General features: G+C 49.3%; 1 protein-coding gene across 1 annotated transcript; it reads right to left on the reverse strand.

The window, feature by feature from the left end:
- Positions 1–8,891: 8,891 nt before the first annotated feature.
- Traf1 (TNF receptor associated factor 1) lies at positions 8,892–22,612 on the reverse strand. Its single transcript, XM_051185280.1, has 7 exons — positions 22,151–22,612; positions 20,765–20,849; positions 15,769–15,834; positions 14,859–15,269; positions 13,497–13,674; positions 12,097–12,245; positions 8,892–11,027 (listed from the first exon to the last, which is right to left on the reverse strand). The coding sequence occupies exons 1-7, from the start codon at positions 22,288–22,290 to the stop codon at positions 10,809–10,811; spliced, it is 1,248 nt and encodes a 415-aa protein (XP_051041237.1). The 5' UTR covers positions 22,291–22,612; the 3' UTR covers positions 8,892–10,808.
- Positions 22,613–23,703: the final 1,091 nt, after the last annotated feature.

Genomic DNA, 23,703 nt, shown 5'->3' on the forward strand with positions numbered 1-23,703 from the left:
AAGGCTGGCTGCAGACTCCAGGTAACTTGCAGAGCTGGGGAGGGGCGTTGAGGCCGATAGGACATTCACAGAACCATGGAGGCATGGGAAATGAGGCCACAACTTATTCCTCCCTTTGAGATTATGGGCTCCTTGTCAGATTTCTCTTGTTTTAAAAAGAGAGATTGGCAACAATCTGGATTTGTGTGTGTAAGTGTGAAAAATTTAACTTTTTTGTTTTTTGAGACAGGTTTCTCTGTGTAGCCTTGACTGTCCTGAAACTCACTCAATAGACGAGGCTGGCCTCGAGCTCTGAGATTCACCTGCCTGGTGATTCTTGTTGTATATAGGCAGGTGTCTCCCAACACTTGGGAGACAAGCAGGTAAATCTCAGAGTGAAAAATTTTAATTTCTTAAAGCTGACAATTAGTTCAAACAATTTAAAACAAAGTTCAGGCAATGACAGCTCCTGAAAAGTGCACTTGGCATTTACTACAAGTGTGTGCTCTGACCTCCTGCAGATTAAACTAGCAGGAGACATGCCTGCCTCTTATGGCTCTGATCTCTGTTCTCAGAGCCTCTTAGGTGGGCCTGCACAGATCAGGGCTCAGGAAGCAGCCCCAAGAGACTTGCGCTGCACGTGCCAGCTGAAGGTTGCTTGGGGACTTGGATGCTCAGGATTAGCAGTATCCTCCTAGATGCCCAGCCTGAGGCCGCTGAGAGTTTTATTTTGCCTCAGTAACAGTATGTGGGAGGCTGTAGGTGCCAGAAACTGTGCTGTGTGGGATCAAGCTTTGTTGGCTAGAAGTCAGAAAGCTCTGAAGACCATCTGTGACCTCTCCCCAGCGAACGAAGGCCATCCCGGCTCCTTTTGACCCCTCTCCCTTTCGTTCTCCACACAGCTGAGCCTGTAAAAATGTATTCTTTTACTTCTCCACTGAAGACACAAAGTGCTCTCTGGAATAAGGTGTGCTATAAATAAATATGCCCAGTTAAATAGCCAGAGCTTCAAAGAAGAAAGGTGATTGAATAAGTGACTATGAGAATGAGTCACCACCTGAATGAACCACCCAGGACTTCACACAGAGCAGGTGCTCAGGAAACAGGGTGGGGAAGGTGGGGGGTGGGGGTGGGGGCAGGGAGTGAGGGCCGGGGGGCATGGGAGGGCAGGGGCCGGGAGTGGAAAGCACATCCTTACAGATGAAAGACCATAGCCACCTGCATATCTCCGCCTTGGTTTCCTCATCTATATAATGGGGATAACCCCACAACCTGCCTCAGCAGACTTGTTGGGGGACTAGATGTGATTGTGTGGGTAAAGTGTCCAGTACAGGACAACCAAATAAAAGGCAACTGAGATTATTTTAGTAATGAATGAATTTTGGCAAATGAATGTCATTCAGTCATCTAATGACATGGTTTGTGCCTGAGTGAGGCCCACTTTTCATTTTAGTAACTGGAATCCTGGCAAGAGATCCACAGGAACCCATATTCCATCCGCACCTTGCCGCAGGTCTGAGAACCCTCTTACTAGTCTGGGTGCTAGGTGCTGCCCCATTACTTTCCCAGCATGCTAGGGCTGACGATGCTTCCCTGTGCCCTGTCACTCATCTCATTTGTCCTTGCTCTCTGTGCCGGTTTTGGAAGTCTCTGACAGTTTTCTGCAGGTTTCCCTGGTCCTTCCATGGCATCATCTTTTTACATTTTACTTTTTAAAGATTTGTTTTCTTTTTAATTACATGTCTGAGTGCGGATAAGTGCACATTCATGCAAGTGTTGGAGATACCAGAGATGTCAGATCCCCTAGAGAGGGAGTTACAGGTGGCGGTGAGCAGTTTGATGTGGGTGCTCAGAACAAAATTTGAGTGCTCCCCAAGAGCAGCACATACTTTAACAGCTGATCCGCCTCTCCAGCCCCATCATTTTTATGTATGTGCATGCATAACATATTTGTGTGTGTTCATGTTGTATATATGCAGTTATATGATGTATGTGCATACATGTGGAGGTCAGTGGACAATCCTGGATGTCATCTTCAGGAATGCTGTCAACCTCCTTTGAGACAGTGTCTCTCACTGAACCTGGAGTTCCCCAAATAGGTGTGGTGGCTGGCCGGTGAGCCCGATATCCTGTCTCCACCTCCCCGGTGCTGTGATAACCAACCCACATGGTTGGGCCTGGGAGTTTTACATGTGTTCTGAGGATTGAACTTGGGTTGTCATGTTTGAGAGGCAAACATTTCCCAGCTGTCCCCGATCCTTCCAGTGTCATCTCGAACACTGGAGGCACTGTTGTGTAAGGCATTCCAGAATTAAGAGTATCTACATCAACCTGGAGCTGTGGCAAATACAAATTCTCCAACCCATGAAACACTGAAGGGAGGCTTGGCACTCTGTGTGACAACCTGTGGGAAAGCAGATGCATAGCCAGGCTTGGGACTTTCGACATCTCAGTGGATTTCAGTTTGTCACCATCAATCATTTGTATAGCAAAAGGTTTCTAGATATGGTGAGGTCATTGTGCACCCTGCCTGGCATACTGTGGATGCTAAACAATGGCTTCCTATCCATTCCTCAGACCAGCTACCACTCTCCATCCTGTGACAGTCCCAACCTCAAAACAAGACCCAGGTTACAGGGAGAAGGAAGACTAAAGGCCCCTGTTGTGAAAGTTAACTTGGGGCCCTGAATGTCAGCCTTCTAATGTCCCTGTACTCTCCAAGATCTGAATAATTTTATTAAAGATTTTGAAAAACTCATCTCCCCAATTATATAAATTTAAACACTTAAATGCCTGGGTATGAAATTTTAAAAAGTTCGTTTTGAAGTCAATATTAAGGCAGAAGTTGGACCCTCCGACACACACATGGATACACAGACAGGCACATGGATATAAAACTATCATTTTCCAAGTTGAACCAATTCCATGACTTCCAATACTACTTTCCTAAGTTCATCTAATTTCCTGAGACAGGTGACCAACTTCATCTGTTCTTTGACATTGGAATTAGAAGTCATTTTTAACATAGTCTACATGTTTAAGTTCTAAGTGTGCACTCTCCTGGATATTATCTTGTAATTAAAAATATAAATCCAGAAGCCACAGGCATCCTTAAACAGGAGAAATGGGAGAAATGAAACTCACCAAACAGAACTGTAGGGCTTCCCTTTTCATTTTGCCTCCAGCGGAGGGTGGCTCAAGTTACATTCCTTCAACACAGCAACAGATCCAGAGACATGCTGTCTCTGGGGCCACCTGGCCTCTTGTCTCCAGATCACCTCCCAAGAGGTGGCCTGACCTAGGAGCAGCTGGGCCCCAGCCTGGCCGGGTGGGAGAAATTGCTGTGGTTGCATGAGCCCCATCCAGCAGCAGGCATTGCAGAAGCCTGGAGTTCAGACAAGTTGTTTGCAATGTCTTTCTTGGTGTAGGGTGTAGGGGCACTGGCTGATGGGTCCAGTAGCCGCTGGTGCACCTCTGGCTACAGGAAGGTGCACTCATTTTACTCACATGCTGTCACCCCTCTATATACCCTGAGCACTGACATTGGTCTTGGGCAGGACCCCCAAAAGGCATCAGGAGGATACAATGGATGAATTCCAAATGAATGCCCAATAGCAGAAGCCTTAATACTTCCCCTCTTCAGCCAGCAAGCTTCACCTCTGCTTCAGCTAATGTTCAAGGCAGGGACCTTTTTAGTCATGTAAAAGCCAGAGCTACCCTATTACCTCAGGGCTCAGGGTTCCATTCTCCAACTTTGTCCAAGACCAAAGAGGGGTTCAGACCTGGCAATGTGACTGTTTCAAGGGCACACAGCAAGGAGCATGGTGGGGCCTGTGTTCAGGGAGGACTCTTACTTAAATCAGTGTTCATCCACAAAAACTCCATCACGAGGGAGGGAGCCCCCTCCCAGTAGTAACCAAGATGCAGAAGGCTTGGAACTGGCCCCCTATGAAAACAAAGCAAAGACAACAGCATTAAGCTCCTCTCTGCTCCCACCATCCAGGGCTTTAGGGAATGTAATTGCTCCAGTGTTTATGTAATATCTAAATGGCATCTTAATATAATTATTTGAATGGCTTTGTTGGAGACTGATTTACGTTGAACTATGATTTATTGTGTACATTTAAAAACATTCATGTTTAGAAATCATATCGTGTGAGGGTAAAATAGGTCTTCTAGACTGACTCATTTGGGTTGACTTATTGCAAAGAACTGACTCGATCTCAGGGTCTGCTGAGGCCAGTAGGTACCCCCTGGGCAGGCAGTGGGCAAGGCCAGCTGCCCCTCCAGCCCTCAAGTTGACAACTTCAGGGAAATCTCAGTTTGGTTCCTAGCACCTGCTAGCAGATCAACTAGGATAATCCTTTAATTAAAACTGACCAATTATAAACGGTAATTACATCCACAAAATCCCTTTCCAGTCACACCCAAGGACTGCTGAATAACTTGGAGACTACAAGAGAGCCAGGTTGATCCATTAAATTAACTAGGGCATAGGTGAAACTGTCACCTCCTGAATCTACTGTGATGTGCAAGAGACAAGGGAGGCACCATCTGGAGGCTGGGGGCTGGGGCTTAACCTGGGGTGGGCAGTGCTGTGATGAGGAAGCTTTAAGATGGGGCTGGCCTGGGCAGAGAAAGGTACAGTAGCAGCCTGAGTTTGTTTCACAGTTTCTTGATATAAAAACATAATCTTGTGCATGTCCCTTAGACAGCCTGGGCTTCAGTCTGCAGATTATAAAATCAGGTACCTTTTTTTATGTTTACCGAGAGGCTGGGGGTGATGCTTGGTGGTAGAGCATGTACTTAGCACACATGAGACTCTGAATTCAATCCCCAGCACAAAACCAAACATATAGTTTTGTTGCATGTGTTCTCTTCTACACACTGGTTCTGGGGGGGTCCGGTGAGGTAGCAGCAATGGCTATAGCACATCGTTTCCTGAGCCAGGGCCTGGGGCTGAGAACTTTGTGTAGACTAGTTTGCCTCACCTCACACCAAGCCTATAAGGGAGCACATCTGTGACCCCATTTTACAGAAAAGGGACACTCATGAGCATATTTGCCTATGGGCCAGTGAGATGGCTCGGCAAGTAAAGGGGCTTGCACGGGAGCCTCTTCCATGTTGCTTGCTAGTCTTGTTTAAATACTTTTCTAGGGCTGAGGGTGTGGTAGGGCAAACAGTACACCAGGGATTCTAGGTTCAAGCCCCATCATTGAAAAAAATGGAAACAAAAGACTTTCTAAGGCACAAAATTCTCACCCCTCTGCCCTTGGAGAAGCTTGTGTGAGACCCCAAAACAGCTGGCATTGAGTGGGTAGACCTACAGCTTCCTCCCTCCAAGTGTCATGCCGCTGAAGGAAGGCTCAGTTAGATGGTTTCCTTTTAAGATGCAGCCTTGCCACCTCTGAGCCTGCAGGAACCCCAGGTCCATTATCCAACAGCATGGACTCTGGTCCTTATCCTTGCCAGGGAGGTTGGGAGCTTGCTCATAGACCCAGAAAGACACCAGAACTATTGAATAGACCTTTCCTAAGACCTCCCACTGGCAGGGAGATGGCAGTTGGGGCTGGATTACACCCAGCAAGACTTCAGAGCCAGCTGTGCTGAGCCAGTGAGAGCTAAAAATAACTGTCACATCTTACAGGGCACTGGGCTGGCCCAGAGGCAGATGGGAGTGGGGGAAGGGGATGGGGACACTCACCTACCACCAGGACTCCTCACCTGTAGGGGATGTGTGTGTATGTAGGGGGATCCCCATGATAGGCTCTGCAGAGCTGGCCACAGGCCACATGGAGAGGGGAGGGCCTGTTCCTTTTGGCCAAGGCAATGGAGAGAGTTCTCTAGTATGGCTGGGTGTCAAGCTCCCATGGACTATGGTTGTGTTTCTAAGTTTCCTAGAAATCTAATCTATCCAGAATGTTGAAATCATTTTAGCATGTCAGCCACATAAAACCTCAGTGAGATAAGCGAAATTCTCTCTTCACTATAGAGTCTGTGTTGTAAGATTTCAGCACTTCTCAACTGGTTACAGCCTCAATTCAAGGGCTGCATTCATTTCCTGTGGCTGCTGGAACACATTACCACAAACACAGTGGCTCAAAGTCACATTCACCTCCAGACCTGGGGGTTAGGAGCCTGAAGCGAGATTTACAGGGTCAGGCCCTAGGTAATGGTATCCCTTGTGCTGCACACAGGCTTGGGGGTCTCTTTCTCCAAATTGAGGTGCATCCACTCAACTGAAGTTTGTATTGTCACCTCTTTCTGTTTCTATCATTATTTTTATCTTCACTGCCTTGGGCTCTTCTGATTCTTTTTATAATTTCCTTCGTGATGACCTTGGGCCCCTGGGTAATCCAAAATACTCTCTTAAATAAAGATATTCAATTTAATTGCATCAGCAAAATCCATTTTGTTGCTTAAGGTAACTCATTCTCATGTCTGAGCACGAGGAGGGCTGTCTTCAGCCTGCCTTATTGCTTTAGGCCCACGGGGATTAGTGACCACCATGCTAGGCAGATCCCTGCAGAGGCCCAAGCTCAGACACAAATTAACTGTGGGCCATGGGGCAAGTTATTTTATATCCCCACAACACTACACTGGTCTTCCCTGGGAAATTGATAACCTGTACAGATTAGGGTGATATCAGCAGAAGGTGAAGTGATTACTGTCTGCAAAGGGAGACGTGTGTGTGTGTGTGTGTGTGTGTGTGTGTGTGTGTGTGTAGTAGTAGTAGTAGTAGTAGTAGTAGGAGACCTGAGTTCTGGCAATCTGTGGTGCTCAGTAGATCTCAAGGGGCTTAGCAGCCTCATTTAATAGATGGAAAAACTAAGGCAGAGTGAAAACCAGGCTTCTGATAGGATTGGCACTCAAGGCCTATGCCTATCACCATCTACCTGGCAGAAATGCAGAACCCAGAGACATCAAGCATGTGTCCTAACCTACAGCAGACGGAAACTGCATGCCACTTTGTTCTTTTGCTGCAGCCAATGCCTATAAAACACAAACATGAGACTCAGAGCCCACGTGGAGTTTATTGAGAGAGGAGAGAAAGGGGGTAGCTGGTGGCCAACCGAAAGCAGGAGAGAGAGAGAGAGAGAGAGAGAGCAAGAGAGAGGGGGCCAGTGAGAGACAGAGAGAAAGAGAGAGAGGTGTGCTTGGCCTTCTTGCTTTAAAAGGGGGGCTTGCGCATGCGTGTGTAATTCAGTCCTCTGGCAGCCAGGTAAAGCTTGACATAGTGATGACATGGCCATGAGTGTCCCACCCTAAATGGGCGGGGGTCAGCAGGCTGCTGATTCCCAATACACATGGTCTGAGGGCCTAGGCTCAGGTGTCCTTATCACCCTGCACACTACAAGCTGTGTTTGGGGCATGAACTTCCCAGGACAGTGGCTGCAGGGAGAAGCTTGTGTCTCAAGTTGGGGACTTCTCCAGAGGTGGGACTGTGCTTGGAGGTGAGATCAGTTTTGTGTACAGAGTGGCCAGAAGGGTCCTGGGTGTACCAGGGTCAGAAGGCCCAGGCCCACAGTGGCTTGGCCCTTTTGGAGGAGCTGCTTCCCTGAGTGGGCCCCTCACTGCCTCCAAGCTCTTTCCCTAACCCTCTCTCTGCAAAGGGCCTTCCTGGGAAGATCATTCAGTCGGTGAAGTGCTTGCTGCACAAGTGTGACCCAGTTTCAGTCCCCAGCACCTACATAAAAAATCAGGCATGTTTGGCGCACTTGAAATCCTAACACTGCAGAGGAATTGACAGGTGAATTCCCAGGGCTTGTTGCTAGCCAGTCTAGCTGAATCTGTGAGCTCTGGGTCACAGTGAGAGACCCTGTATCAAAAAACAAGGTGATACCACCTGAGGAAAAACACCCAAGGCTGACCTGGTCTCCACACATGCATGAGCATCCCTCCACAAGCACCTTCATATACATGTACATGTATGAGTACACACATGAGGGGGGACAGGGAGAGAGGAACAGATCGAGAGAGAAAGAGACAGAGACAGAGAGAGGGGGGAGACAGATGTAGATGAGAGAGGAGAGAAGAGAGGGAAGGGACAGCTTTGCCAATTCTGCAAGAGTGCAGTTGCTGGGGGAATGGATCCAACTACTCCATGGCTTATGGGAGGCTGAGGGCTGTAGGCAGAGAGGGGAGGGAAAGCTACTAACTTGGTAGGCCTGGCCCAGCCACTGCCCAACTCTGGATCTTGCTATTGTTCTTCGGTGGGATCTGGCCAGTTATGTTAGCACTGCACTATCCGCCTCCCTTTGCTGTGCTCCATAAATTCCATCTGGGCTGCATGCATGTGCTCTGCTTAAACACATGCATGTGTGTGCATGTATACCCCAGATGTGGAGGCAAATGAAATCCAGCTCCTGGCACAGGGTCACTGGGGTATCCCACCCAAGAAGCCTCCCCAAAGGCAGAGTGCTGCAAGCAAGAGGTGTCTGTACTGGGGAGGGAGCCCGAAGGGCTGGCAGCTATTCCAGGAGGCACATCACTTCCCATTTGATTCCCTGCCACTCACCTCAGTCCCCAGGGAGGGTACCACAGTGAGCAGTAAGCCTCTGACCATAGAGGCAGAGATCTGCCTATTGCCTGTTTGCCTATGAGAAAATGATCTGACCTCTCTGAGTTTGCTTATTCATCTATAAAAGTACTGTTTTCAAAAGGCAAGAACACTTACTAAAATATTCGCAGCAGGTGCTCTCTAGTTTCTGGGATCATGGTAACTTTTCTTTCTGCCCAGCCACTACTTTTATAGTTTTTCTATGAGTGTTTCTCGTCTACATAGAACCTCCAGGTTAAAGGCACAAATCACAGGTGTTCCCACTTCCCATCATTCTCTGCAGGTCGCCTGTGAACATGACAATGTGGCCTCTGAGCAAATATTGTCAGAGACAACTCTTGCTTCCTGTGCGGCTGGCATTGTCCTGTAGAGTTGGCCCTCATGCTCGGTGAAGGACCTGTCTCCAAGGTCACTGGAGGGACACCTGGTGCAAGGGAGGGGAACTGAACACCAAAGATGGGGCTTGCAATGCCAGCTTCCCTGTTATGGTTGCTCCAGCCTTAGCATCCCTGTCTGTAAATAGGTACAAGCCTGTTCACCTCAGTGGGGGTCGTGAGGATCCAGCGAAACAGGATTTGCCAGCAGCTCCCTGACCCCTGAATCACCCGGAAGAGATAATCGCAGGGCATCTCTGCGAGATGAATGATCTGCTTAAACCATTGTCTCATCCTCTGTGAGCAGGCCAAAGGCCCTGCAGGTGCTCAGCAGCTCAGCTTTTCACCTCGTCTGTGTTCTGGCCAGCTGGCCTGTCCATGTTTTGGCTGGTCCAGCTTTTCTGACTTCTCCAGCCTTTGGTCACTCAGCCCCTGCCTGGAGCCAAGACACGTTCTATCACTCCAAGTCTGTTCTCTCCTGCACACCCAGATCTTCTCCACCTTAAAGCATTTCAGGCTGGCTCAAGGCTCACTTCTGTGAAGCCCTCCCTGATTTGTCCAATGGAGTCTATGTCTTTTCCCATCATTCTACTTCTAGTGCTAATGCTCCACTATCAGTCTGGTCTCTCAGCGAACTAGGAGATCCAGGAGAGTGGGTTTCATAGCTCACTATTTCCCCCAGAGGGTCTAGACATAGATGACACACAGCTGCCCATAATGCTTTGCTGGAAGCATGGTGCCTCTCACACTGTGTGAGGACATCTCTTCCCATCAGAAGTGCACCATTAAAGGTGTGGGGATGTAGCTGAGCAGAGCGCCTGTCCATTGTGCAGGAAGCCCTGGTCCTTAGCACCTCATAGAACCAGGGAGGGGACACACACCGGTAGGTATTCCAGCACTTGGGAGCTATAGGCAAGGAAATCAGGAATTCAACATCATCCTTGACTCTAGAGTGAGTCTGAAACCAGTCTGGGCTGCCTGAGACTGAGAGGGGTGGGGGACGGGAAGAAGAGAGGGAGGGAAGGAAGGAAGATGCATGGATGGAGAAACAGTGGTCCCTAGCAGTGTAGCAGTCACCCTTTGCTGGGCTCTCTGTAAGCAGTCACAAAGGTGCTGTGTGCTGGACACCAGCTCCCAGTCGGCATGGCAAGATCTTTACTTGGCCTGAGTGTGCTCCTGTCTGTTGGGAAATTGGGCTACTAGGTTTAGGTGAGTGGGGATCTGGAAGGGATGTGAGGATCCTGGGTATTTCTCCAGAATCCTCTGCGGCTATAGCCTCACCAAGGACAGGAAAGCTTGGAATTCAAGACCTTTGTTGTTGTTCGTTTCATCTGTAAAAACTTCAAAGGTCTTCAAATCCAACCCACAAGCCCTTCCTGGTACAGATTCGGGAATTATCTATTAACATAGAAACTCAGCCTAGGAAGCGTCTGACCCTTCTGCCCTGAATTCTTAGTTCTGAGTCTGAACAGAGAGACTGGACATGTTTCCAGTTTCCACTGACCTACAGAGAGAGACCTTCCAAGCGGGAGTGCACCTCTGCTTTAGGACCCACAGCCTTGGCTCAACATCTGTGCCTCAGGCCAGTCTTAAGTTGGTCTCAATACTCAGGACCTGCCGGCCTGCTGGTGTGCCAGCCTGCTGGTCTGACGGTCTCTGGTGTGGTATAGTTTGTGTGAAGAAAGCACTTTTTTCTTCTCTACTCTGTCTCTGCAGGCACAGCTCCAGTCCTCCTACTCTCGCAGCAGCCACAGCCAAGCTGCCATGGCACTCTGGTCATGCCAGCGGCAGCCCATCCTTGTCTTGGACTGTGGGTTCCAAGGGAAGGGCCTGGAGGCCCATCTAGCTAAATCCCCCAGTTTGAGTTGGTTCCCCTCAGGAGACACTTCCTATCCCTAAGCACTGGTGTCCACAATGCACTTGAGGAACATTGTGTCGTCTTTTACGTAGGCGTGCTTGGGTGACTGCAGCTTGCTGAGGGGGAAGAAGAGTGGGCAGCCGCTGGCCACGTTGGTCTCGCTCTGTGGCCGCTGGAAGGAGGCTGAGCTCAGGTCAGGCCTGAAGGCATCAATGGCGTGCTCACGGTTGTTCTGGTCAAGTAGCATAAAGGTGACCTGCAGGGTAGGGGCAGGTGGAAGGTCAGGCCTCAGGGGATAACATTGGTTCCCATGGAAGCCTAGTGTCTGGGGTCAGAGGGCTCATGCCTAGAGGTACCCAGTTCCACATGAAGAGGAGGGGACTTCACATCTGTACTAGGGAGAGGCCCAGGTGGTGGAAGAAACATCTAGTACCATGGAAAGTTCGGAGTTTGTCCTTCATTGTCCCACTGAGTGGGAAGTGTGTGTGTGTGTGTGTGTGTGTGTGTGTGTGTGTGTGTGTGTGCGCACAAATCAGAGGTCACCATCAGGTGTCTTCTTCAATTGCTCCTCACATTATTATTATGATTAATTATTATTATTTTATTCAGACGTAGAGACCATTGGTTAAGGATAGCAAGCCCCAAGGGTCCTCACAGCTTCTCCTTCCTAGTTCTGGGGTGGCAGGTCCCCACATCTGATTTTGTGTGGGTTTGGGGAATTGGACTCACCATTTAAGCCATCTTCCTAGGCTCACGGCAGTGGGGGTTCTGAAGCTATAGTTAAACTGGCTGCTGAGACTAGGGTACACAGACAAGAATGCAGCTTTTGGGCACCTACATGGTGTCAACTTCTGCTGGGACCTCCTGCTGCCAGGCAGAGAAGCAACAGCAGACGGGGATGGGGCTTCTGTCCAAGCCTTGGGACTTCCACCGAGCTTGTGGTTACCTAGATCATGTACCTCCCTGAGAAGTGGATCACCTAAGCATGACACAAGCTGTGCCCTGGCACAAGCCCTTGAATGTACCCCAGGAAACACACTGCTTCTCATTACTGAAGCCATTCATTAACTTGCTGGCACTAGAATTCCTGGGGATGGCTTTAAACCCTCTCCCCGCAGAGTGTTCTGTACCAGACACTAGATCCCACTCAGAGGGTTGGAAGCTTTGGCCAATGCATTTGCACTTGGCTTCCTTTTATACAAGAAAAATGATTACAGCAAGCACAGGAGACTATGGCCTCACAGGTCTCAGGTTCGTCGCTAAAGCCAGCACTAGGACCCAGGTTACCATGTCCTCCCTAAACCCATCTTCTCCTGGGCCCATACCTTGTTCCGGAACGGCCAGGGCAGGAGAGCATCATACTCTCCTCTCATGATCACGATGAACAGGGACAGGTGGGTCTTCTTGCCTGAGCCATCCCCATTCAGGTACAACCGCAGACACAACTTATAACCATACTTGGCTGTGTAGAAAGCTGAAAGGCAAAGCCAGTGTGAGCACAGAGCAATAGGCCAGTGCTGGGCTTTGCAGATGAGGAGATGGGGTGCAGCAGGCGGGAGGGGAGGATGAGGACAGCAGGGGTTTGGAGCCCAGCTCTCTTCTCCAGGAGAGTGTCAAGGAAGACCATGTTCTTGGAGGTTCCCTAGCTGAGGGGCCAGTCCCCAGATCACAGTGAAGTCTCCCACTCGATGGTTCTGGCCTGGCAGTGGGTTGATCTGACATCTGCAGTTTTAGCACTTCCCTAAATGCCATGCTGCTTGTCTCACAGTTACACATGGCATCTACCATTTTAACCAACCCTCAAAGTAACTAGAGACTGAACCCAGGAAGGGGAGATAGATGGGCATTGTTTCATGTGCTGGGGCAGAATTAGGGTTAAGGCCCAGGCTTTCTAGATCTTGGCATTGATTTTCTCTGCTGCCCAAAGGTTGGGTCCTCCCTGTAGGCTGGTGTGAAAAGGACACTTTTTGGTTTTGCTATCAACCCTTGGGAATGGCCCCAAGAGGCAAGTCATCCCCGATGATCAAGCATGGGGGCTTATGTGGCTCTCTCCCTGATGGTACATCCTTGGGCAGAGCTCTGTGCCTAGCTCTAAGCAGTCCCCCTGCTTGGGACCCCTCCTCCTTGGCTTCAGTTTATTTGCCTATAAAATGAGGCTGTGAGGACAAGCTCTTGGCAAGGCTCTCAGATGTCACATCCAGGAATAGCCTGGACCTGGCAGATGGTGTGCCTTGAACAGACCCAGAGCTGCATGTAAATATTATATGTACACACACACACACACACACACACACACACACACACACAGAGGAGCATTTTGTTACCAGTTAACCAATAACAATAGCTACCAAGTCACTACTCTCTTAAGTCTCAACAAGGGACCCAGAAACTAGGAAGAACCACCCAATTCACTGATGCCCATGGTCTTCCCACATGCACATGGCTCCCTGGGGACTGGCCTGACTCAGTCCTCTGCCTCTTACTGCAGGTCGAAGGCTGGAGAGTGCCACCATCTGCACCTGTTTGCTGAGTGTGGTTGACATCCAGGAAGGACACAGGATAACAGCTGCATTGGTAAGAGCTATGGTTCAGAGAGTACAGCCTGTGTGTCCCTCATCACTGTCAGGGGCCCCAGCCTGACTCAGCATAGCTGTTCTGGCTTCTTGTCTCCCAGGCCTCCTGGGACCTGTCTCTCCTATCAGTCTCTGTGCCCACAAGGAGTTACCTGGAGAGAAGAGGCTGACAGTTCTGCCACACACTGACTCATGACACCGTCTGGTGACATTGGTGATCTTCCACAGGAAGGTGCCATCAAAGGAGGCCTCCTCCATGAGTCGCAGGCTCTGCTCAAGCTTGCCGAGGACCTGATCTTTTTGAGCCAGGGTCTGCTGCAGCTCCACCACCTGCAGGGAAGGCTGGTCAGCCAGGGGTACCAGCACCCAACTGGGAGACTGGTGGCGATAGTGGGGCATAGGGATGCATCACCTCAGAGACTTTCCTGAGCAAGCGTTACCCAGTCCTGTGCCTGTCCCATGCTTGGAGTCCCTTTCTTTTCTTGCTTCCCTGGCCAACTCCTAGTCATTTGGTAGGAGCCCAGCTCACACATCCCTTCCTGTAAAGCCTCCAGTCATTGTCCTTGCTGGTTAGGCTCCTCCTGTCGGGGCTGTCTCCCTATGGCAGGCTCCTGTCTCTTCTATGCCCACACCTTGCATAGTGTCCAGCTGTCAGAGCGGAGCCAGAAGTCTGATGGTGAGATGGGAATCCTTGCTACTGGGGCGAGGCTGTACATGGTATAAACCGAGGATCCACCTGGCTTTTTGAGCACAGTGCCTGCCCTGCCCTGCTAGTAGGTTTCCCCAAAGAAATCTGAAAGAATAAACTTGAGCTGTGTGAGAGAAGGTGACTGGCTCAGACCTAATTGGCCCGGTGTGGTAGGGATGATACTAAAGGCAGCCCAGCTAAGTGGGAGGCGGGGAAAGAATGTTGCTGTTTTTAAGAAGTGCCAGGAGCCTGGTGACTGGCTGCCTTAGGAAAAGTGTAATCTCTGGAATAGAGGCAGTAGACTCAGAACTATGGGCTCGTCAGTCTGGGACCACACTCTGCATGTGGGCTCTTGTAGAACATAGACAGTGTAATGGCCCTCCATGCTCTCAAGAGCAGAGAGGGCACTGAAGGGATAGTTTGCTAGGGTGTGAGCACCGAGTGCTCTGGAGAGCAGCTGTGGGGACAAGAAAGCAGTTGCTCTGAGGGCCCTACAGGCCACAGTTAGGACCAATACAGGGAAAACACAACTTTATGGAAGCATGAACTTTGTAACAAGGAAACCGCCCAACAATGACATGAGTGGAGGGAGCCTGTGGAGGGAGAGTTCTGGGCCAATTCTAAACAGAAGGCCTGAAGCACTGGATAGCATGGTATTGGCTTCCCCCCAACCTTTGATTCAGGGTCTTCCTAGGAGGTCCTGGGACACAGGAGAAGGGCTAGGATTGGGGCAACTGCTCTGAGCAGGATGATTGGGTAGAAGGCTGGAAGGCATAGGCGCTCCCTGAACTGACGCCGAGAGAGTACACACACCCGTCTCACTCACCCTTTGCTCCAAGCTCAGGATGTGCTCTCGGTCTAGCTGGCTCTGGTGGATGGAGGCGGCCAGTGCCAGGTGGGATGCCTCTACCTCCTTGTTGAGGACAGCAACGATGTTCTCAAACACACACAGCTTCTCCTCTAGCTGAGCCAACTGCTTCTCTTTCAGGAGGTGCCATAGGGTCTGTTCATCCTGGCTCTCACAGCAAGGTGCCCGGTAGCAGTCTACCTCTAGGTCTCCAGTAACTTCCACAGCTGCCTGAAGCTGCAACTCTGACAGGTTCTGCTCCAGTGCTATGGGCGTGGATCCCAGGTTGGAGCCTGGCATGGATTTCCACTCTTTTAGGCGCCCCAGCAGCAGGTAAAGATGAGAAGCCTGGGAGGTGGCCTCATGCTCCTGCATGGATTGTGGGCTCCCCTGATGAGAGAGTGAGAGTCACTAGTGAACAGTGAAGTGGAAGGAGACCCTGGGGACCAGCAAGGAGGCACGGCGTCAAAGGCCACCAAGCAGAGCCAGACCATTACCCCAGCAAAGGGGAAGTGGCTGTCTGTATGGGGAAGGACAGGGAGTGGAGCCATGTGCAGGAAGACAGTCCGTAGACACCCCCACGCAGCTAGTATGTCCTAGTCTCTAGTGTGACCCTCCTGCCCTGCCCTTGAGCATAATGACAATTCAGGACCATGGAGAGGGATGTGGGGGACAGGCACTTGAATGATGCTACAAGGGTTTAGGGGAGGCTTTAAGAAGAATTTCCTATAGTACAACAATGACTAAATAGTTGGATTTGTTGCTTGGTAACTCATTAGCATAGGAGACACTAGAGGAGTAGCTTGGTGTTTTGGGAGGGTATGGAGAGGGAGAGAGGGGTGGTGGTGGTGTCTGGGACCATGGACAGATTTGGCATGCAGTCATTTACCTTAAAGGAACAGCCAACACCTGCAAAGGGACACATGACTCCAGCCTCAGGTACGTCAGGGTGAACCTGGAAATGATAATTATGTCACTGAATGCTGGGGGGCACTCCCAGGACCACCCCAAGGGCTCCCTCACAGTGACAGGAGCCAACAAGGCCAAAACTGGCCAGGGACAGGACTGGTTCACTCTGTTCCTTCTTCCTGGCTGACTGTTCCACCTTTGGAGTCTCTGCCCTTCTGTAATTGTTCTACAGAAAGAGGACCAGAGCCCTGCTATCATCTGGAACAACACTTTTCTGTCAGGGTAGAGTCCACACAGCTCTAGAAGTAGCCCTCACTCTTTAGCTTCAGATGCTGAAAAGATACTTCACAAAAAGAGCTCTATGAAGGCAGAGTGTACCTGCGACTGCAATGAAAAACAATGCTCCCCATTGTCAGAGTAGCTGGGATAGAGTGACAAGGCCAAGCAAAGACATAGGGCTACACAAGTAAAATAGTATAGATACCTTGGAAAACTTACAGTAGTAATTTAGTTAATTATGTAGCTATGGCTGCCTGGAACTTACTATGTAGAAGAGGCTAGCCCCCAAACTCACAGAAATCTTCTTGCCTCTGTCTCCCAAGTGCAAGGACTAAAGGCGTGCACCATCACACCCAGCCAGCCTTGAGCGTCTGATCCTCCTGCCTCCATTTCCTGAGTGCTGAGTATAACCATGTGTCACAAATCTTGGTTTCTGAGATACAGGGGAGTCCACGCTTTGTATGCCACATAAGCATTCTGCCAACTGGGCTACATTCCTAGCCCTATGGGAATATTTTGCAAAAAGCCAACCCTACTACTTTCTTATAACTTATAATAGATCTACAGATAACCCAAGTATTCCACTCCCTGAAACACACAGCAGCTCAATTCTCAACAACCCTAATCTGGAAAACATCTGGGGATAGTCAGGGTGAATGGATCACGAATAGTATCTTCCTCCTACAGAACTCTATCTACTCGGTCATCAAATGGAATTAATACTAACATCCACTCTAACATGGAGAGACCTTGAAGCCATTATGTTAAATGAAAGAAGTCAGATGTTAAAATGTATTGTCTCCCAAGTGTTGGGACTAACGTCACATACCATTATACCTAGCCAGTCTTAAACTTCTGATCTTCCTGCCTCCATTTCCTAAGTGCTGGGTAATCATGTGTCACAAATCTTGGTTTATGAGATACAGGGGCCTGAACCCTGGGCCTTGTGGGCATACACATCTCTGTGTAGACATAACTTTCTGTTTCTGTTGAATAAATTCCTGGGAGTAGAATACGTGGGATATCTGTAGGTTGGTTATAAGTTATAAGCAACTGACTTAAGTAAGTAGAGCTTGGCTTTTTGTAAAATACTTCCATAGGGCTGGGAATGTAGCTCAGTTGGTGATATGGACTCCAGGATGTCCTTCTGAAGCAAGTTTAGGGGAGGCAAGATGATACTGACAGGCAATCGACACAATGCCTGTTATCAGTATGGACTGGGCTGCATGTGCCAGGAATGACCAGTTTGTTGTGGGACAGGAGAATTTGCCATTTTGGCAGTGGGGAGTCATCTGATTTTGTACATTAACCAGGACTTTATCAAATTGTACACTTAAAATGAGCACATTTTTTTCTACATGTAAATGATAGATTGATTTTATGAGAACTTTTTTTTGACCCTTCTGTCTCCACTCTTCACATGGCTGGTGTTACAAGTATGCGTGACCAAGCCCAGCTCCCCCTAACAGGGGTTCTGGGGATTTGAACATGGGTCCTCATGCTTACACAGCAGGAACTCTTATCTGCCCGGATCTTCTCCAGCCCCCAGCCCCTGGTTTTCTTTTACCGTACTATCGATTGTGCAGGAAGGTAGTTCCAGGCAAGATGGCCTCTCTGTGTTATCATTGATCTTCTAATATTTGCTTGCCATGTAGCTGATGCTTGGGGGCCCTACACGAGGAGATGGTAAGCTATTGTAGACTCAGGGGAAGACAGACCGATAGCCATTGGCAGGGGGAGAGTTTGTGGGATGGGCATCTTGGGCTGAACTCAGTTGCTCTCCAGCTTGGCCTCCGTGCTCAGATTTTGTCTTCTAGGTGTCCTCAGACATGCAGACAAAAAGTTTGGAGTTGCCACATGCAAAGGCCTGGCTTAGTCACTTTCCTTAGGTTAAAAGTCCCCTAAAGTCCCCATCAGGGGCATGATCAGAGAAGTCCCTGTGTAACTATCTGGTGGCCTATGCAGGCAATGTGCTTAGCCATTGAGCCCCTTATTTTGTTTGTATTAAGGCAGCAAATTTCAACCTGTGCTCTTGCTGAGCCCTTGAAATCCCTCGAAGCTGGGACAGGAGAAAAAAAAATGGGATAATATTGTTTGATGTTGGGTCATAGGTACCACAGTAGAGAGAGAAAAACCCTCAAAGATGCCATCTTCATCTTCTGAAGGAGAAGAGGGGTTCAGCCCTCGTGACAAGGACTGACACCCAGCTGGCTCACTCTACTTACTCTATTCAAACATATACAAGGTTAATAGGGGTTGGGAAAGGTGCCAACTATCAAAGCCATCTTGCTTTTGCTGCCTGTGAGGGCAGACAACCCACACAAATCCCAGTCCCTTTTGATCATGGCAGCCATAATCAAAAGTAACAACTCCAGGTCTGCCAGGAGCATTTTAGGATCAGGATTGGTGCAGCTGCAAACTCTCACATATCACCAAGTGCAGACTCTCCAGAGAAACAAGTCTTCAAGGTTTAAAACTGTCTCAAAACAGTTTCTCAGCCTTGACTGATTAACCCAAACATAGCAAAGGCTTTGCTGAAACATTTTTCTCAAAGCCAAACACGAAGGCCTTGCTATACACGCCACTTAAAGCTAGAAATAAAGGCCTTACTACTATACATGTCACTTACTCGGCTTCAGGCATTTTCTTCCACCCAAGCCTTCTGTTTGTATTGGGTTTTATCTTGATAAAGATGAAAAAACCCTAAAGATGCTAGATTAAGTGACATTAAAGTATATCTGTCCCATGTTACCTAACATTTATATAAGTGGCATGTTTTAATTTTGCTAAGAGAAAAGAACAAAACAAGGCTTGGAAAGCACAAAGCTCATTTCCTGTGCTGCACATGTGAGGCACAGAGGCCACAGTAAGGTGTCTGTCTGCTCCCATGTGGAAGCTGGTCCAGAGACAGCCAGACAATGAGGCACAGCAATTCTTCCACAGAAATTAACTTGATCCTCATGATTATTCTCTAAGGGCTCATGGGAAGGGGAGGCTGCTGAAAGGTGGAAGGGAAAGCTCTTCAATCAGCTCTGGGCAGGGCAGGAAGTCCCTACATTTTCTGAATGACAGGGACTGGTGCAAAGGAGGGGCAGGTGTGAAGCACCTTCTGCATCTGGACTGGAGGGAGGGAAGGAGGGAGAGAGGGAGGGGTACCTTGGCAGCTGTTGACCTGTGACTCAGATGTCATAGATCCTGGGAAGAGCCTTCTAGTAACAACTTAGCATCTTCATTTTACCAAGGGAGAAACATTGTGGAAACAGGCTTGCCTCCAGCCATGCGGGAGTGAGGGACATAAACCCATGTCTACACACAAAGGTCTGGATCCATGGGCCACTCTTCACTGCTGAAGGGAGCTTTGACTGAAAGCAGCTTCATTTGTCTCACGTTGGGGACAGAGAGGGTGACCAAGCAGAGATTCCAGTATGTTTTCCTCACAGTTTTCCAAGAGGTCAGGTTTTTACACAGTGACTCCGACATGTTTAAACTTTTGCTTTTGTTTGGGATCTTAATTGTGAGATTCATATAAAGATGCTGTCCTTGTTCTATAGCTGGTAAAAGGTTTGCCCCAAATTCTTATTTACCTTCATGCCATTTCACAAAGACATAAAGGAGGAAACAGTCTCAGAATAAAGATCGACTCTTTAAATGGAGACAATGTAGCTTGTAACACTAAATACATTTCTATAGTTTTATCATTTCATCATGAGTGAGAGCTGGAAACCTCTGGGCTACACAGGTACCCTCTGAACCTTTCATCTTGGTGGGGAGGGATGGACCAGATGTGAAGGCTGTTGCATAAGCATGTCTCTCTGGCCCCTTCCAAACTTCCAAAGGCGTCTCTTACTCCTGGACACACAGCTTGGTTCACACAAGATGTCAGCTAAAACTGGCCTCTCTCTGTATCAGGCACTGACTGAATTTCTCAAGTAAGGGGCTGGAGAGTATATTTTGGGACCTTAAAATTTCTGTTTAGCATGCTCAACTCTACCACTGTAGGGAGAAATCAGCCACAGATATGTGAGGATGACGGTGGCTAGATAGTAGCAACACTTTATTTATGGACATAGAGTTTGCAGTTACAGAGTCTTTATAAGTTCCCAAATACAATTTCTTCCATCACTTAAAAACGGGTTCCAGTTTGTGGACCCCTAGTCTAGAAGGTGGTTTCAATTCTAAATGGACTAGAGGCTGCCAGGTGGCTTAGGGCAATGTGCTGCCATCACTGTGAACACCTGTATGTCTCTGCCTTGCTGGGAAGTGAATTCACTGTAGCCTAAAGACAAAGCAGAGATACACCTGCACATCAGAGGCCACATGGGCAACTGCCCACTTTGTCTATACCTGGACAAGTCTCTCTCTCCCTCCCTCCCCTTCCCCCCTTCCTGCTCTTTGTGGAGGCCAAAGGACAACCTCAGGTGTAGTTTCTCAGATGCCTGCCACCCACCATTCTCCCCCCTCTTTTGGAGACAAGGTCTCTGGCTAGCTAGGGACTCACTGTGTGGGATAGGCTAGCTGGCCAGTGAGTCCCAGAAGTCCATGTGTTTCCTCTTCAGCACTGGCATTGCAGGTGTCATCACATACAGCATTTATTACATGGGTTCCAGTGACCAAACTCAGGTCCTCATAGACTGGGCCATCTGTCTCGTCAGTCCCCAGAGATGGCCAGATCATCTTCCCTGTCTATGCTAACGTACCTTCTCCTGAGTCAGAAGGCTTCCTGGGCTCACAGGTTGGAGGGTGTCTGCTCTGCACGTGGAACAGATCCGATCCTCACCATCTCTGAGGAAACATGAACAAGATTCTCAAATAAGGAAGGTACCACACCTTGCTGGCACCTGTCTTCTGTCACTTGACACCTTCCTGACAGACATCAAAGCCCAGACCTTGCCTCCAGCAGTAATTCTGTGGCCCTGGCGACCCATTGTCAAAGCCTCCACTGCCTCCTGTAGCTAGGAGTGAGTTGCTTCTGCAGCCCTGCCTGCCTGGTCCTACTGGGCCTTCCCTCACCCACGTAGTGTGGTTATGGATGTCTCACTGTAGAAATGCCCATCCACGTGCCTGGCTACAGAGTCTCCACTGGAAGAATTATACCATGCACTGACTTGCAGAAATTCTGAACCCCAATACTTCTAATCTCGAGGGTCTAGGCAAGGGATTATGGGCATGGAACTCCCATCTGTTCTCAGTACCATGTATGAAGTCAGCTTTTGCTCCCTCCTCTGCCAGGTTTGGGGGCGGGGCGCATGAGCTCAGAGCATCAGCTGGCTGGGAAGCCTGGTCATTTGTGGCATCCAGCCACACTGCTACAACCTCCCACCCTGTTCTTGCAGCCTACCGCTTAGTCACAGAATTTGAACTTCTCATTTGACCGATTCAGTTTCCCCACAGTCTCAAGCTACCAGGTCCCAAAGAAAAGGTCATGCGCGTGGTCCAAAGGCCGTTTATGAGTGTCGTTACCAGGAAACTCACAGTAGACAGGAGGCCTGTCTCTGGGGGCTCTGCAGTTTTGTCTGCAGAGTGAGCTATCTGAGGACACAGGGACGGAGTCCTTGTGCACAGCAATGGCTTAGGTGGGGTGTTACCGCTGCTATTGATGGAGTGTCTCTCAGATGGCTGTGCTTCAAGTGTAAATACACACCCTACTGCTTCTTTGACCCATCAACCAGTTTAATCAAATGAAATAGCATTTTTATCATAGTTTGGTATTTGCCAAGGGGGCTACGTTCACTATTGTAAGAAGTTTGGGAAATATTTCTGATGGAGCCTTGTAACAAGTCTGTGAGGCAGAAGGCAGCTCTAGGGCAAGAAGTTGGGGCTTTGAGACACCTGAGTGTCAAACCAGGCTACACAGCAGGAAGTGGCTGAGTGGTGCTTAAAGTTCTACCTCAGTAATGATGGACAGACGGATCCATCAGCCCCCAGCCAGGAGGTAGTGTCTGGGAGAAAAGAGTGGAAATAGAGAGAGGCTCAGAGAAGTGAAGTTGCCCTGCTAACAGCCAGCTGTCTCTCCAGCCCCCCTCCCCTTAAAGGGCCCTCCCTAGCAATGCTTCCCATTGGCCCTTGGCCCTTTGGCCCCTCACCTCAGCTTCTCAGAGAGACAGGCGGAGCAGCAGAGAGCCCTGGGCTCTGTTGGGTCCTGGCAGGCAGCAGGGGGGCAACCAAATGGAAACTCATTTTCATCAGGGGCTGGGCGGGGGCCGCTGGCTGAGCTGGAGGCCATCTTGAAGTTTCAGGTGGCCAGAGAAGGTCTGTCAAGTAGAGCAGAGGGCCAGCCTTGTGGAGTCTGTAGAGAGAGGTGTCCTTTCTGTGACTTTATCTCCTCTCTGGCTGTGCAGTAGACGTCACAGCTGAGTCACAGCAGGGATGGGGTAGGAATTACCCTTTGTGGTTAGAAAAAGCCCCTGGACAGAGACTGAAAACTTTTAGGAGTGTCCAGACATTTTTCAAAGTGAGAAAAAGCAAGAGACAGTCATAGGAAGAGAGCAATGCTTCGGTTCTTCAGAGTCACGGTTCCCCTGCCTGAGAACCACAGGCTGCTGTTGGCTTCCTCTATCTCCTCCCCAGAGCACCTTGGTGGAGAGGCCACGGTTGGCCACTCGTCTTGCCCCCTCCCCACGTCTGAGCCACTTAGAATTCTCTGTAACAGTGGGTGGTGACAGTGAGGGCTTAGCTTTCTGATGGAAACCCAAGGGTCCTGAAAGCAGGTCCAAAGTTCAAGTTCTGGGACCTCCAGGGTGACTGGGTGGCCTTGGATAAATGCCACTTTCCTACACTGTCTCAGTTACTCTGTCTTGAAAAAATCAACTGCAACAAGTAGTCTCTAGAGCTTATGACTGAGGCAACCAGAGGCAGCAGGAAGGCTTCTGATGGCCCCAACCTGCCTGTACATTGTGCATCAGTCAGGATGGTGACAAAAGGACAGGCCTGCCCCTCCCTTGAAGTCCAAGACCTTGGGGTCACAGATGCTGCCATGCCCTCTTCCTAAGCCCTACTCAGGCAGTCATAGTGGTTGTGCATCTGGTCAGAGGTCCCCACGTCCCTGTTGAGAACAAAGCACTGAAGAAGCCCAGGCTCGTGGGGATTTGCTCTCAGCCACCAAGCAGACTATAGACCCATGTATGCATGAAAGGTGAGCATGGAAACACAGAGCTCTGGTCAGCCATTGTGTGCTGGCAGAGGTTTACCTCTGATCCTTACAATCCTTCTGTAGCCCTGTACAGGGCTACAGCAAGGCAGGAGGCTCAAAGACACACAGCCTGAGCTTGAGCAGTGGGAGTGGAACCAGGTTATGTGCTGTTCCACCATGGACAAGGTAAGAATAAGGCAGTGTGGTAAATCTCAGAGCATCTAGCTTGTCTCAGACTGCCAAATGAAAAAGATGGCCTCCATATACCTTTCTGCCCAACACTACTGCCATAGAATTTGTAGATGTACATGTTGCTTTTAAACCTCAGGCCCTGATCTCAGACAAGTCTGAAATGGGATCCTAGATCCACCATGAGGTCTTTTTAATGTGTATTTATTTTGAGACAGGGTCTCACTATGCAGCCCTGGCTGGCTTAGAACTCACTCTGTAGACCAGGTTGGCCTTAAACTCACGGAGATATGCTTGCCTCTGCCTCCAGAGTGTTGG

Source organism: Phodopus roborovskii, unplaced genomic scaffold (genome assembly GCF_943737965.1).
Source record: "Phodopus roborovskii unplaced genomic scaffold, PHOROB, whole genome shotgun sequence".
Classification (NCBI taxonomy): domain Eukaryota; kingdom Metazoa; phylum Chordata; class Mammalia; order Rodentia; family Cricetidae; genus Phodopus; species Phodopus roborovskii.